Raw genomic sequence first — 16,358 nt, 5'->3', positions numbered from 1 at the left:
CATCCCAGAGAGCCTGCTTCAACAAGATGATGGGATGACAAGAAGAGAAAGTTGATGGATGAAGGGGCTTAAATGTTAAGAAACAAGGGAGAGTATTAAATGCCAGTGCCTGGGGTTTGGCAAATCTCTCCAGAGCGGGTCCTGGACCAACAGATGCAAACAGAAAGGCTCTGGCACAGGGCTGCATGGAACGGGCTGCAGGAGGCAGGACGCTGCCTGCTTTAGGAAAAGCAAAAACCAATTCCCTGCTATGCTGACTCAGCTTTGCCAGGAAATACACAGACAGGCCCTGGGGCCAGGACCAGCTAGGTGCAAATCCACGCAAACCAAGAAAAGCTCTCACTGTTTGGAACCCTCCTTCCCCCCCCCCCCCAAAGAAGTTTACAGTCTACTTAGATATGTTGTGCTATTTTGTTAGGCAAACAGAGCAGCCGGCAGGAATGGACACCTGGAATGAGAAGTCCCAGTGTGGAAGGCAAGTGTATGTTGCATGCCAGCTGCCTGGAGGTTCTGTGTCTCTCCAAGCCCAGGCCATTCCAGGGGCTGCCCCCAAAATGTTCTAAAACTCATTTGGCTCAGGGACTATTTCTCTGTAGATCTTGTTCTCTAAATATTTCTAAAGGTGGGTTCTTTTTTTTTTTTTTTTTTAAAGTCTTGGCTCAATTCCCACAACCTTGAAGAAACATATTTTATTTATTTATTTTATTTGAAAGACAGAGTTACAGAGAGGTAGAAACCACACAATCAGGGAGCTGAGCTGATCCGAAGGCAGGAATCAGGAGCTTCTTTCAGGTCTCCTATGTGGGTGCAGGGGCCCAGGGACTTGGGCATCTTCCACTGCTTTCAAGGATGCATTAGGGGGCTGGATGGGAAGTGGAGCAGCTAGGACTCCAACCCATGCGGGGCTTTAACCCGCTGAGTCACAGCGCCGGCCGGGAAAGAAGCTTTTACTTTCTTTTCTTTTTTTTTTTTTTTTTTGTAATTTATTTGACAGGTGGAGTTATAGACAGTGAGAGAGAGAGAAAGGTCTTCCTTCCGTGGGATCACTCCCCAAATGGCCGCTACAGCTGGCGCTGCGCCGATCCGAAGCCAGGAGCCAGGTGCTTCCTCCTGGTCTCCCATGCAGGTGCAGGAGCCCAAGCACTTGGGTCATCCTCCACTGCCCTCCCGGGCCAGAACAGAGAGCTGGACTGGAAGAGGAGCAACCGGGACTAGAACCCGGCGCCCATATGGGATGCCGGCGCCACAGGCGGAGGATTAACCTAGTGAGCCACGGCGCCGGCCCCGGAACCTTTTCTTAAGAGCCACCTTTCACCCTGCTTCAGTGACCCAACAAGCGCCGGATGGCTTAGGTGAGGACATTTAATTACCAATCAATGTTGCCAAATAAGCGAGTCACGCATCTCTTGGTTGATTAAGCGCAGGTTGGAACCTGTAAAGCCGGGTCCCAACATACCTTCCAAGGCTGCCACCCCACCAGCCCCTGCTCCACCGCCTGAGCTGGTCCTGGGCCCTGTGGAACAGCGGGGCTGGGGGGGGGGGGGAGACACAGGCACCCCCTGCGACACCTGAGGAGGGCCTGCTCTGCTTTGCTGGAGGCATCTTCGAAACAATGGTAACTTAATTAAAAAAAAAAAAAAAAAACCGCGGTAACTCAAGCAAGTGGTTATTAATTAATTAAGAAGGAACTTCCAGGCCACTGTCCAGAGCAGGTCGTGCACTTGTCCCCGGCGGCGAATAGAGGACGGAAGTGTTCCGAGAAGAAGAGGAGGAGGTGGCCTCGGGAAGACGCGGCCCGCCCCCTACACTGCTCCCAACCGGCACCGTGGGCAGCCTCGCCCTGCGCAGGGGACGCACCGGCCGAGGCCCGCTCCCTGGGGACCTGGATGGGAGCCCCGAACCCGCGCGCAGGCTCGGCCCGCAGTCCCGCCTCTCGCCCCCAGCTGTCCCCGAGCCCTCCACACCCCCAAGGAGGACCCCATGCCCACGAGAGAAGGCCCCCTAGCTACCCGAGCCCCACCAAGTCCCCGAGTGAGGGCTCTGCGCCCTCTATACCCTTCGCGGACCTTGTGCCCCGCGCACTCCCAGGGAGGTTCAGCGCCCCCGAGCAGGGGCCCTGCGCTGCAGAGACCCGAGTCCCCCGAGGGCGGGGCGGCCCCCCCTGTCCAGCGCCCCTGCCGGAGGGAGGAACACACCCTTCGCCCCGGGGCGGGCGCTCGGTGACAGCGCTCGCCGCTCCAGCCCGCCCGAGCAGCGTCAGGGCAGAGGCGGGGTAGGCGCGGTTAAAAGGCGCCGCAGATGGGAGCCAGGGCCTTCACCCGAGCCCGGCGCGGAGCCCGACTCCGACGCCAACTGCATCCTGCGCCCGGGAGCCGGCGGCGCCCGAGCCCGACCTGCCGGCCTGGCGGAACGGAGGGCGCCGCCCCGCGCAGACCCCGAGAGCAGGTGAGAGGGCGCGGGGCGCTGCGGCGGGGACGGGGCCACAGCGCTGGCTGGCGGGGCTGCGGGGGCGGCCGGAGCAGGCGAGGTGGGCGGGCTGTCCGCTCCCGCCGGCCCGTCGCCCCTGCGGCTGCAGGACAGAGTCGCCGGCAGGACGCGTGTGCGGGCCCTGGGGCTGCCTGGAGGGGCCTTATCTGTCTCCCATCCGCATCCTCCGGCTCGAGCCGGGCCCCCTGGGACCCGAGCGCGCGCGCGGGGGTCGCCGCGCCGCCCCCTCCCACGCGCCCGGGGAGGAACGAGGATGGACTGGTTCGGCTTCCCGCGCAACCTGCGCCCCTCCGGCTTGCACGACAGGTTTTATAAACGTCTCCCAGCGGTGAATAAGTGGCCCCTTTCCCCCACTTCCTCTGCTTTGGAACTGCCTCGCCCCTGTGCGGAGAGGAAAGCCAGCTCAAACTAGGCGACCTGGGGCCGGTGGGTTAATAATGTTCCCGTGTGGGCTGCACGGTGTCCGATGATGGGCGTCCCAGGAACTTGTGAAACGCAGGTGACAATAGTGGGGACAGCAGTAATTATGAGTAATTAGTGACACATCTGAGTTTTAAAGCGCGGGCACCAAAAGGTACTTCCTGTCTGATGGAGGCAAAAAGTCGAAGGTGCCACTGTCATTCTGTTTCGGTGAGTGTGGCCTGCACGCAGCCGTGGACGCCTGGGGGCGGGGGCCCGGGCCCTGCAGGCTCGCTGGGGACCCCTGGCCCAGCCCCCTCAGTGGCCCCTAGGTGGACGCTCACTTTCAGTCTGGCCCCAGATCAGCTTGAACCGTGCGCCCTTGTTCTTGTCCCTCAAATAGACTTCACGCCCCAGCCTCTGTCCTGCCCCAGTTCTAGCCGAAGCTAACTAGTGTTCTGGAAGGAAATGTCCTGTGCTGAGAGCTGCAGCCGCTGCCCCAGACTGCTCCTGGGGAGAGCTTTGTCTGCCCTTGGGATCTGCCGAGTGCTGGGGGGTGTTGGCTGGAGGCCGGCGCGGCAGGGAGAACACCCGGCCTCCAGGCAGCAGCGAAACTGGGGGGCTGCAGGGCTCCCTCTCCCATCACCATGGTGACTGGAATCGGAAGACATGGTCAGGCCACCTGTTCTGTCAGTTGTTTAAGACAAATTCTGATACAGGTCATGGTGACTTTATTATTTTTTCTTACTTTTTTTTTTTTTTCCCCACTGAATTCTAAGCCAGTTAAGCAGGAAAAGAAATACAAAAGGTCTGGCTCAACAAGTTCAGGAGGGCGAAAGGAAAACTCCAACTTGCAGGTCCTCCCTCTGCCATCATCGGTCCAGTCCAGGAGCTAGGCGTTGTTTGTGGGCATTAGCTAAAATGTTAGAGAGGATACAATGGAGGGGACATCATTTTCCACTCAGGCTCCTTGGTCCAGGAGGGTACTGCCCTACAGTGGCTATGTCACTGGCGGTTTAGAAGATTCCTGTGTGAGTGGTGTGAGCCATAAGAGTGGGACCGAGGCCCCCAGAACCCCTCCCACTTTTTATTTCCAGGGGTAATCTCAATCTAGCTGTGCTTCAGTGTCTGGGAAGGACGCAGCCTTGCTTGGAAGAAAAGACACTGGTAAGGAGACCCAGGGAAGGGAAGCTGAGCTTAATAGAAGTTACTTTATAACTCTTTGAATTCCCAAGTGGAATCAGAAACCTGTCATTCTGTGATTTGTCCATTTTTATAGGTAGACTCTATAGACAGAAAAAAAAATTTTTTCCAAGTTACTTTCGAAGAAGTGAACGAATCCTAAATTCATTGTTCCTAGTCTGTATTTTGAAAGGATGGTTCCTGAAGTTGCACATCATGAGAAGTATAAGTTAGCTGTCAGGGTGTCCCTTGGGCGAGCTGAGATTTCTAGAAACAAAAGGTATAGATTCTTCTTGATGAATGAAAGAATTTGGTTTTTTTTTTTTTTTTTTTTAACTGCTGTGTTGAGAGTAAGAATTTGCCCAATCTCTCAGATTCTCAACACTGCACTTCCTTAATACTCAGGAGTGGGCTTGAGGTTTGGGGTGGGGTACTACTGTCATTCTTAGTTGTCATTGTTGTTATTTAATAGAGAAAAGAATCTCTACAGAAGAATACTTTTGATTGTGTGTGTGTGTGTGTTAAGTATGATGTGGCAGGAGACTGGCAGTATCCACACTTACCCCATCACACTTCTAGGGATGAAGAAAAACCACAAAGTTCATTCAACTGATAGGTGCGGGAGGAGTTAAAGGAATATGACAGTCACTCCTTCTCCCCCCTCCCCACCTCCAGGTGACGTCCTCACTGCAAAGATCTGTGACCTGGGTTCATCTCATCACCAGGCGCTGCTGGCCTCCAGGCGTGTACTGGACAAGAGCGAAACCCCAAGGCCTTGTGCAGGGGCCTGGCTCTCATTCTTCCGGCCTGACGTCCTGCCCACCTTTGGATTAAGGCTCAGGTTTGCTTGTTTTGCTTGTGTTTTCCTCTGTCTCCCTGTAGACTCAGCTAGCCCACGCTCACGTGGACGTGTTGAGGAGTGTGTCTCTTGTCCCATCTGTCAAGTAGCTGATGCGTGGGTCCAGGGGGAATAGAACCATCTAGTAGCAAATGTGCGTTCCACGCTTTGTTGTATGCTGTGGGATAAAACGCACTTCTAGGTCTCTAGTTTTGGTTCCATCATCATAAAATGATGTTGTGAAATAAACTTGTGATTGATTCTTATATAAGAAGTTTTGAATTGATCAAGAAATTTCGTTGCTGTTTTCAAAGGCTGATAAGCTGCAATTATTTGAATTGAAAAAGGGAAGAATAATATAATCAATCTTCACAGTACTGAATTTCCTCAGAAGCAAGATCGATGGTTTGCTGATTTTTAGGGCTCGACCTTTAGGACAAGAGCTTTAGAAAGTGGCGTGGAATTACTCATTGTAATCGTAAAGGCCACCAAACCAAATACAGCTTATTCTTCCAAGTTTAAATGTAGCCACATTCTTATAAGGTGAAGCCTACCTGAATAGAATATATCTATTCTTTCCTTAAAGGAGAGCCAGAAAGGCACCCATTAAGATGCACCTGTATGGGTTACAAAGGACGAATTAATAGTTGACGTTTTATAGTAAAAGCTCCTCCCACCGGCCCCAGCCCTGGGGAAGAAGGAAAGGAAAGAGGCATTTCGTTTCCTACAGTTGCAAAAGGGCTAGGGTGGATGTAGTTATTTTGGAAGGCAATTTGAAATTAGCGACCACTTCCTAAACAGTATTTAGCCTTCAGATCTCCTCTAACCAAAGTGCTTATTACCGAAGCTCGCTCCCTCCACGGGGTTATTGTTTTGATGAGAGCTGGGGCTGTCTCGTCCTTCATGCCTCTGCTCCTTCCTCTGGGCCCCTCTGTCCTCATGGTGGCCGTGAGGGCAGGAGGAGGGACTTGGGGCCAAGTGTCCTTCTTTAAACCTGGGGACTCTTCGGTGTCAGTCCCTTGCATCCTCCCACACCTCCCTGGGTGCGGAAAGTCTCTCGGAGGCAGCCTTGCCAGTCACTGAGACAATGTGTCCCCATGGCTGCCCACCGCCCCCGCCATCTCTGATGATCTCTTGGCCCCCCTGGAATGCAAATGGGACAGATACCCAGGGCTTCCATGGTGACCCTCAGGAGCGATGGGGACCAGTTAAAAGAATCTCCGGCTCCCACCTGCCGCTGGCCCATGGTGTTGCCCCCGGGGTGGGTTGTGGAGGGTGGGAGCACCAGCCCAGCCTCTCCCTGGTTTCTGCTGTTGTAGACAGCAGGACCGTCGTCACGCTTGCAGGAAAGCCATTTTGAAACAGGGTTTGTTTCTAGCCCGATTAGCTGTCAGGAGAGAGCAGCAGCACCTAAACTCAGCTGAGGGTGCTAAACAATGTTTGTGGAAAATGGAGCTGAAAAATAGTCTACTTTGGTGCAGAAAATTTGGAAGTCCATGCATATGGGAGTTGTCAGAGAAAGTTCACAGGAAATGTTCATTATGAAAAAACATGCATGGATTTAAATTTTCTTGCCTTAAAAACTTATCTTTTAATTCTATTTTGCCATGAATTTTTCTAAGCACTCTCATATTTGGTTTAACCTGATTTTTCGTAGGGACCCAGCTGTTTTATTTCCTAGCAATTCATCTTCCTAGAAAGGCACAGATAAATGGTGAATTTTATTAGTAGCAGAGTCAGTAAGTGTTTTGGGATAGATGAGTTCCTGTTCAGCTTTGTTACTCTGAAAGAACACTCTTTAGACTGAGTAACTTGGGGACCCAGAAGAAGTCAAAAGAAATCCAGCTCCAGCTATCAAAATTGTCCCCGTCTTTTAAGAGGGAAGAGCCCACCGCGGCAGCTCCAAGCTGGGACCAGTGGTATTCCTGTGGGGAATCTGAGGCCACATGACCTCTGCTGTGACTTAGCCACTCAGAGCTCATTCGGGCCAGCCAGGGCGGGCAACAGGTGACTGCAGATGGGCCCATCATGATGGCATAGAAAGGGAACAACCCTTTTACCTGCGAGGGAGTTTAAATCCTGTGAACTCTGACGCATGTGGGAAGATGTAAATCTTTCATGGATAAGTCAAAAACTTGCGGATTAGGCATTCTACTGACCAAGCTGCCATGGGAAGTGGTGGTTGGTGAATTAAAGAACATCATTTTGTAAACAAATAGGACTGATCCCACAGGTAGGCACCTGCAGGCAGCTTACTGACGATGCAAGAGGTGTCTGTAAATGCCATTTGAAGACTAAAACACTCTGTGCTATTGCCATTCATGGTAACTTTTGCCCAACTCTTTTTTTTTTAAAGATTTATTTATTTGAAAGTCAGAATTACACAGAGAGAGGAGAGGCAGAGAGAGAGAGAAAGGTCTTCCATCCAATGGTTTACTCCCCAATTGGCCACAACGGCCAGAGCTGCACCGATCCAAAGCCAGGAGCCAGGAGCTTCTTCCAGGTCTCCCACACAGGTGCAGGGGCCCAAGTCCTTGGGCCATCTCCTGCTATCCCAGGCCATAGCAGAGAGCTGGATGGGAAGTGGAGCAGTCGGGTCTTGAACTGGCACCCATATGGGATGCCTGCACTTCAGGCCATGGCATTAACCCACTGCGCCACAGTGCTGGCCCCTGCCCAACTCTTAAGAACAAGTTTAATGAGGCTGTGTTAGAACTTTGCAGGGAGTTCAACAGAAAGTTCCCCAGTCTCTCTCTCTCTCTCTCTACACACACACACACACACACATATAAATTGTCTTTTATCTACTCATTTTTTAAAAATTTATTTGTTTGAAAGGCAGTTAGAGAGAAAGAGAGAGATCTATCCATTGGGTCACTCCTCAAATGGCCACAATAGCTGGGGCTAGTCTAGGCCAAGGCCAGGAGCCAGGAACTCCATCCAAGTCCCCCACGAGGGTGGCAGGGGCCCAAGCATTTGGGCTATCTTCTGCTGCCTCTCCCGTTAGTATGGAGCTGGATCCGAAGCGGAGAGCTGGGACTCAAACCAGTGCTCACATCAGGGATGCCGATGTCGCGGGCGATGGCCTAGCCTGCAGTGCCACAACTTTGTCCTGACTGTCCTTTATTCTGAACATCAGTATACCTGCCCTTCTGTGGGCTTTGGGCCTCTCTTTCATTTTGAATGGTAATATTCTGATGTGTGGAAGTCCTCAAACAATTAAAAACAGAATTATCACATCATCCAGCCATCCTTGTCGATCAAATATTTGTACACTCACATTCATAGCAACATTATTCACAATAACCAAATGGTAGAAGCAACCCAAATGGCCATTGGCAGATAAATGGATAAAGAAAATGTGGTCTATGTGGGCAAATGGAGTGTATCACTCAGCCTTAAAAGGGGAAGAAGTTCTGACACACGTTACAGTGTGGATGAACTTTGAGAACCTCATGTTAAGTAAAATAAGTGGGTTGCAACAAGACAAATAGTGTCTGATTGCACCTACAGGAGGTCCTCAGTTTAAGCAAAAGAAAACAGAATGATGGTTACCAGGAGCTGGGGCGGGGGGAAGCAAAGGAGCTCTGTCTCACAGCAACGTCAGCGTACTTGACACTACCGAAACTAACTTGGAAATGGTTAAGATGGTAGATTTTATGTTATATTTATGTAAATTTTATGTACATTTAAACAATACTTTAGCAGCCACACAAAAGACAAGGAAGCTTCTGGCATGTGGGAAAACACTCCAATCCCTGTGAAGTTTGCAGCGCACCAGGCTCTGGTGCAGGCAGGGGAGAGCAGAGCTGCTGGGATCGTGGGATTTAGCTCCCCAGCTGCCTCTTGCTTCCAGAAGTAGTTTTTAGGAATAACCTGGTTTTGATAAAGCAAGGGAGCTAGAATAAGAATCTTTGCCTTTTATTGGTTGCCAACTAAAATTATGCCATATGAATCAAAGACAATGCTCACCCCTTCTTTTTTTTTTTTTTTTTTCTTTTAATTTGGGCTCCAGGGTCTTATTTTCTTTCCTTTTCATGTCCCTGCTCTTTTTTACATTTTTGTTGAGTTCAGCTCATGTAGGTGTTTTTTTCCCTTTAAATATTTATTTATTTATTTGAAAGGCGGAGTTGCAGAGAGAGAGAGAGAGAGAGAAGTCCTTCATTTGTTGGTTTACTCCCCGCATGACTGCAATAGTCAGGGTTGGGCCAAGCCAAAGCCAGGGCCAGGGGCTTCATCTGGGTCTCTCACATGGATGCAGGGACCCAAGCACTTGGACCATCTTCCACTGCTTTCCCAGGTGCATTAGCAGGGGGCTGGTTTGGAAATGGAGCAGCCAAAACTTGAACCCGTGACACTGCAAGTGGTGGCTTAACCTGCTATGCCACAGCTCCGGTCCCACTCATGTAGCCTTTAAACTTCATGACAATGTTTTTACAGGTTTGGTCCACTCTACCTATGTGTGATGAGCTGAGTCATCACCCATCTTTTTGTGGCTTTAAAAGCTTAGCTCCTCAGGGCACCGCAGTCCCTGCCTCCCTCATCTGACACCCTCATAACTGTTGGTGTGTCCCAGGAGAGCCCTTGTCCCCTCATTCCAGCATTCAGCTATGGACTCCTACCCCTCTTCTGTTTTAATTTTAAAAGTTAATATACTCCCCTGAAGTCAAGACTAAATTAAAACCATAATTTGAATTTTCCCACTAGTGCAGCTATGTGAGCCTTTAGCTCAATTTTAAATGGTATTTAAGAACACAGATGATCTTATAATACTCTATTTTCAAAAATATTTCATACTGGGGCTGGCACGGTGGCATAGTGGGTAAAGCCACCGCCACTTGCAGTGCCAGCATCCCATATGGGCGCTGATTCGAGTCCCAGCTGCTCCACTTCTGATTCAACTCTCTGCTATGGCCTGGGAAAGCAGTAGAAGATGGCCCAACTTCTTGGGCCCCTGCACCTGTGTGGGAAACCAGGAAGAAGCTTCTGACTCCTGGCTTCGGATCAACACAGCTCCGGCCATTGCGGCCAACTGGGGAGTGAACCATTGCATGGAAGTCTCTCTCTCTCTCTCTCTCTCTCTCTCTCTCTTTCTCTGCCTCTCTATAACTCTGCCTTTCAAATAAATAAATAAATCTTTAAAAATAAATTTCATACCTGAGATTATTTGAGCAACTTTTAGTGCTATAAACATTGAAATCCTTATTGTTTTCCTGGCAGTGGAACCGAAATACATGGAACTTCAGAAATTCACAGAAAATGGAATTAAAAGATGCTTGTTTTGGTGCAAACAATTTTGAAATCTATGCATAGTTTCTTCACAACATTCATTTTCCATTAGCTCTTTGCAGACCAGTATTTGCTAAATCCTTCAGTTTGAGCCAGAAGTATCTCTTGGGACTCCTTAGCACCAGCTTCCACTTCTCTCGTGAGCCACCTGCCTTCCGAGCCTGGAAACCCTGGGTCGTCTGAGGGCACTGGTTGCTGTTAGGGTGTGGGACATGGGCTCACAGGTTGTTTGCAGGGAGAGAATACAGACTCTGTGAAATCCTGTGTTCTACTTACACTTTTCCCGGCTTCAGTGGCCTCACTCTTCTCTACAAGTGCAGGTGCCACCTTGCATGTCTCATTGGGATGTCCAGTGCTCTCGTGGGCAGTGGTGACGTGGCACCTTCCTCAGCTCCACAGGACAGGAATGCACACCCACCAGGCCCCTGCCAGGCACTGGAGTGCATCTGGGGGTCCCAGGAGGCCGTGGCCAACGTCTGCACGCAGCAGACACTCAGTGAGCGCTGATGGGAGCCGTGGGCACTGTTATGAGCAGGCTGTGCCGTGTGGTGAAAGGGAGGTGCTTCTGCATGATGGGGTTCTGTATGTTTGGGCTAGAGGCCGAGGCAGGGAAGCAACACTTGCATCCATGATGGGGAAGTTTCTAGCTTCACTCCTGCTTTGGGCACTGTCTGATTTCCTCATTCCAGGGAGAGTGCCGGGCAGTGCAGGGAGCCCAGTCCTCCCGGAAGGCAGGATGCTGCCTCCATTTGCACACCTTCTCTGGAGAGGGCAGGACTGGGGGCAAGGGTGAGACCCGGGGATTTGGCCTGGGAGGGGAATGCTGACCCGTGACCCCCACCCAGTCAGGGACACGGAAGTCTTGCTCAGAGCATTGGATAGAGGACCTTGGTGACTGCGTCTTCCCACAGCAACCTTGAAAATTTGCTGGAACACATCCTCCCCACCCCCCTACCCCGCCCCCGAGAATAAGATGCCCCCACCTTCCAAAGAGTTCCAAAGTCCAGGGTTCATCCTGTTGTCCTTGGGGTTCTTTTTTTTAATTTTTTTATTTATGTATGTATTTATATTTGGAAGGCACAGAGAGGCAGAGATCTGCTGGTTCACTCCCCAGTGCTTGCCCACAGCTGGGGCTGGGCCACACTCAAGCCAGGGCTCCCATCTGGGTGACAGGGACACAAATACTTGAGCCTTCAGGATGTGCATCAGCAGGGTTCTGCGATGGGAAGTGGAACTGGGGCTCCAGCCCAGGCACTCACATGTAAGAAGCGGGCGTCCTGAGCAGCGTCTTGCCTGCTCGGCCACTCGCCCTGCCCCTTGTTTGCTGAAGGAGAATGCTGACCAATTCTTTGGGCTTCTGTGGCAATGCTGAGAAAAGAAGGATGCTGTTGGAATTGCAGCAGCAAAGTTTTTCATAGACGTGAAGACATCATTGCTTTCGGGATGGTAAATCAGCCGTGAGCTGGGAGGGGACCCTTAGGGAAAGGGGGCCCTGGGCAGCAGAGAGCCTGGCGAAAGCGGCGTCTGGGTTTGAGCGAAAGCCAACACTTGGGCCTGGTTACGCCGGAGAACAAGAGGGCGATTTTTTGCAAAACCTTGTGATTCTCTTTTGGAAGAGGCTCCTTGGTTAGTGGAGGATATTAAATTTCCTGAGAACACATGATCGCAGCAGAGGATGTCTTTCAAGTTAGAAACAAATATAAATATATTGTATAGAGTAAATTAGTCAGTATTTGGTTTCTTTTTTTCCCTTCTTAGTCTGCTGGGTAAACTAAATGAGCTCATTCAATGAATGATTTTTTTTTTCTTGGACAGCCATTTAGTGAATGAAATCTATTGTGGAAGTTTTGTGAGCCCTCTGGGGAAATCAAACTATTATAATGTGTATTTACATAATGGTTAAAAGGGATCTTGGAAATGAATTTATTTACCTGTGTTCCTGCTCTAATGGCAAAACAGCCATCTCATATATTAGGGGTCTTTAAACAGTTTATGAGATACCAGTGAAATGGTCATTTTTCCATTGAATTATTATTGATAGCCATTGTCTGCATTTCCACTAAACTAGGTCTTTCTTTTTACTCGTTAAACTTCTTATTTGGTGAAGTATGAAGCCCTATCACTGTAATGTAAATTTAAAATATATTACCTCAAAAACTAAAATGAAAAAGGGAGAAGAAAGGATGGGAGGGAGAAAGGGGAAGGAAGGGATTCCTTAGAATTCTATCTACAAACCTTGACCCTGTTAAAAACCAATTAAAGGGGCAGGCGCTGTGGCTCACTTGGTTAATCCTCCACCAGCTGCGCTGGCATTCCATATGGGTGCTGGGTTCTAGTCCCAGTTGTTCCTCTTCCAGTCCAGCTCTCTGCTGTGGCCCGGGAGTGCAGTGGAGGATGGCCCAAGTGCTTGGGCTCCTGCACCCACATGGGAGACCAGGAGGAAGCACCTGGCTCCTGGCTTCAGATCGGCGTAGTTCCGGCCGTAGCGGCCATTTGGGGAGTGAACCATCGGAAGGAAGACCTTTCTCTCTGTCTCTCTCTCTCACTGTCTAAATCTGTCATATAAAAAAAAATTAAAAATTAAAGAAATAATAACAAATACTCAATAAACAGCAAAGAGAAAAGTAACCTCAAAAAAAGTTTATGGAGAATGGGTATTATGATAAAAACATGCATGCATTTCAAAATTGTTTGCACCAAAATAAACAGCTTTTAAGTCCATTTCCATGAACTTTGGGAAGTCCAGTGAGGACGACCTTAAACCTCCCTCCAAGAAAGTAAACTACTTTCAGAAATGCTGGGATGTTTTCAGAGTGGCCGCTGCTTCTCAGGAAATCTCCCACCAGCAGGTTGGGGGTTGTGGTTCTCAGACAGCACAGCCGGCTGTCAGAGAGATGCCGGAGGCTCTGACGTCACTGTAGCACTTGGCAGGTGCACCAAAGGCACTTTTCGCTCACCGGCTCTGCTCCTTTTTGCCTGTTTAGGAATAAGCCGGCGCGATGGACTGGGGGACCCTGCACGCTTTCATCGGGGGTGTAAACAAGCACTCCACCAACATCGGGAAGGTCTGGATCACGGTCATTTTCATTTTCCGTGTCATGATCCTCGTGGTGGCCGCGCAGGAAGTGTGGGGAGACGAACAGGAAGACTTCGTCTGCAACACCCTCCAGCCCGGCTGCAAGAACGTGTGCTACGACCACTTCTTCCCCGTGTCCCACATCCGGCTCTGGGCCCTGCAGCTCATCTTCGTGTCCACGCCAGCGCTGCTGGTGGCCATGCACGTAGCCTACTACAGGCACGAAACCGCCCGCAAGTTCCGGCGGGGAGAGAAGAGGAACGAATTCAAAGACCTGGAGGACATCAAGAAGCAGAAGGTTCGGATCGAGGGCTCGCTCTGGTGGACGTACACCAGCAGCATCTTCTTCCGGATCATCTTCGAGGCCTCTTTCATGTACGTCTTTTACTTCCTCTACAATGGGTACCACCTGCCCTGGGTGCTGAAGTGCGGGATCGAGCCCTGCCCCAATCTTGTGGACTGCTTCATTTCCAGGCCGACAGAGAAAACCGTGTTTACCATTTTCATGATTTCTGCCTCTGTGATTTGCATGTTGCTGAACGTGGCCGAGTTGTGCTACCTGCTGCTGAAAGTGTGTTTTAGGAGATCCAAGAGAGCCCAGGCACAAAGAAATCACCCCAACTATGCCCTCAAGGAGAGCAAGCAGAATGAAATGAACGAGCTGATTTCAGATAGCGGTCAAAATGCCATCACAGGTTTTCCAAGTTAAGCATTTCAAGGTCAAACGTGGTGGAGTCCTAACGGGCAATGCCAACCTGCAAATCCCCTCTCTCTAGGCTGCAGTTTGTCTTTATGAATGACATTTGCAGTAAATAGATAGCCAAGTTCACGTGTTGTAGAATACATGCACCATGCACATTGCAGCACTATGGAATGCGTGGTCCGTCTCTGAAAGCCACACACTGGCTGACAACTGAGCCTCGAAGTCACTTTCCTAAGTTTCTTTTTCGTGGACCAGCTGACCTACTTCCTGAACATACATGTCACCATTGTTGATACAGAACATTTACCTAGAAATCGCTACTTTTATTAGTAAAAGATATTTTTATAGAATTGAATGTTTTAGTTCTGATTTTGAATTTCTGTAAAGTATTTTTATAACGACTGGCCTTCCTTACCTGGAAAAACAGATGGTGTTAGTTTTAGACTTATACCACAAGTATCTAAATGTTGGACTTACAAGGGTCTGCCCTGTAAATACTGTTTTGCATTGTCTATTGATGACTTTGTGAAAGGCCTTGATACTCTTCGGGTGGGACGCGTTTGCTGTATAATGGATTTTTACTGCTTTCTGAGTAGAGACAGAGCTGGATGGGTATGGGAAGCTTTTTGTAAAATCCGCCTATTTGCCAATCATTGTGGACAAGGGAAACGGGAATGGGATTGCCTCAATAAAGCTCGGCCCCTTGCCCAAGCTTCTGTGTGCATCCTGGGTTTCTGTCCCATCCCGGGGGTGTGATGAGTTCTTGAGTTCCTTTGGCTGGGAGGACACCAGTTATTGTGGGAGGTGGGGCCTTGGACTTCAGCAGGGACCCCTTGCATCCTGACGTGAGATGAGTGGAGGTGGAGTCTAGCAGCATGCCTGTTTGTCAGCTTGGAGAGGGCTGGGACTCCAGGAAAATGCCCTGCACATCACCCAGCCTTGGAGGTGAGGAAGGGCTTAAACCACTGTCCTTGCCCACCTTGTGTTGCTGTAACAAAGGCCTGCAGGGGCCGAGGAACGTGCAGGAAGGAGGTTGATTTAGCTCACAGTTCTTGGAGTCCAAGAGCATGGTGCTGGCATGCACTCGGCTCCTCCTGGCTACATCACAGCATGGCGATGGTCCCCTGGCAGGAGTGTGTGTGTGGGAGAGCAATCCCAGAGCAAGATGGGAAACCAGCAAGCCATCCAAGGAAGGTTCCAGGCTGGCTTCTAACCACCAGCTCTCGAAGGACTTCCCGGAGAGGTCAGCATCACTCCCTTCCTGGATGGAGGCCCCGTGACCTAATGACTTCCCACTAGACCTGTCCTCTGACAGGTCCCACTACCTCCCGGCACTGCCACGCTGGGACCAAGGTTCTGGCACAGGAGCCCTCTGGGGACACAGTCAAGCCATAGCAGCCATCTCATAAAAAGCTGGCCTCCAAGGACTCACCCCTTTAGGAACTGGAGAGAAGCACTCACAGCTTCGCACCCAGTGAGGGGGAAAATCCTCCTGTCTCCAGGTTTACCCAGGCGGGCCAGGTCTAAGCAGGTCACTTCCAGGACATATGCGAACACAACCTCCAAGTGGCAGGGGTGGGGAACGTCCCGCCCGTGGGCTGTAGCAGGCCCGGGGAACCATTTGGTCTGGCCCTGCCAAGGCAACTGCAGGCAGGACTTGGAATTCAATAAGCTTAGAGCAGGCTCATTTTTAAGTTGATAAATTTGTAGGGCCTGCGAATGATGCTATAAATGTTCAGATGGATCTTGGCAGAAAACAGGTTCCCCAGCCCTGGAAGGGGGCACGGTCAGCAGGGTGCCTGGCACATGGGAACACCTGGTGAAGTAACAAACACAGGTGAGGCCTCACAGAGCACGCTGTCACTAAAGGCGTTCTTCCGAAGCCTCTCTCCATCACAGTGTAAAGCAAATCCCGGACATAGCCTTCCACCCATCACAATTTTAGTACTCATCTATAAAAATCTAGGACTGACCTTTTAAATTCACAAATCTAGTCAGCATTCCTGATTCCTGATTCTCCTGTGATAATTCTCTCTCTCTCTCTCTCTCTCTCTCTCTCTCTCTCTCTCTCTCAAGATTTATTTATGTATATGAAAGGCTGAACTACAGAGAGGCAGAGAGAGAGAGAGAGAGAGAGGTCTTCCACCCTCTGGTTCACTCCACAAATGTCCACAATGGCCGGAGCTGGGCCAGTCCAAAGCCAGGAGCCAGGAGCTGCTTCTGCGTGGGTCTCCCATGCAGATGCAGGGGCCCAAAGACTTGGGTCATCTTCTGCTTTCTTGGGCCATAGCAGGGAGCTGGATCATAAATGGAGCTGTCAGGACTTGAACCAGCACCCACATGGGATGCCGGCACTGCAGGCAGCGGCCTTTTCTGCCACGCCA

General features: G+C 50.5%; 1 protein-coding gene across 2 annotated transcripts; it reads left to right on the top strand.

The window, feature by feature from the left end:
• The first annotated feature begins 2,371 nt into the window (after positions 1-2,371).
• Positions 2,372-14,653, top strand: GJB6 (gap junction protein beta 6). Of its 2 annotated transcripts, XM_062195404.1 has the most exons (4): positions 2,407-2,445; positions 3,984-4,053; positions 4,744-4,909; positions 13,180-14,653. In XM_062195404.1, exon 4 carries the CDS (start codon positions 13,195-13,197, stop codon positions 13,978-13,980), a length of 786 nt encoding a protein of 261 aa, XP_062051388.1. In that variant the 5' UTR covers positions 2,407-2,445; positions 3,984-4,053; positions 4,744-4,909; positions 13,180-13,194; the 3' UTR covers positions 13,981-14,653. The 2 variants fall into 2 exon arrangements, with proteins under 2 accessions (XP_062051387.1, XP_062051388.1); XM_062195403.1 differs by lacking the exon at positions 3,984-4,053 and having other exon boundaries at positions 2,372-2,445.
• The last annotated feature ends 1,705 nt before the right edge of the window (positions 14,654-16,358 follow it).

Source organism: Lepus europaeus, chromosome 6 (assembly GCF_033115175.1).
Source record: "Lepus europaeus isolate LE1 chromosome 6, mLepTim1.pri, whole genome shotgun sequence".
NCBI classification, from domain to species: Eukaryota; Metazoa; Chordata; class Mammalia; order Lagomorpha; family Leporidae; genus Lepus; species Lepus europaeus.
Note: the sequence above shows the minus strand (reverse complement) of the source record. Positions and strands in the feature narration are given on the sequence as shown.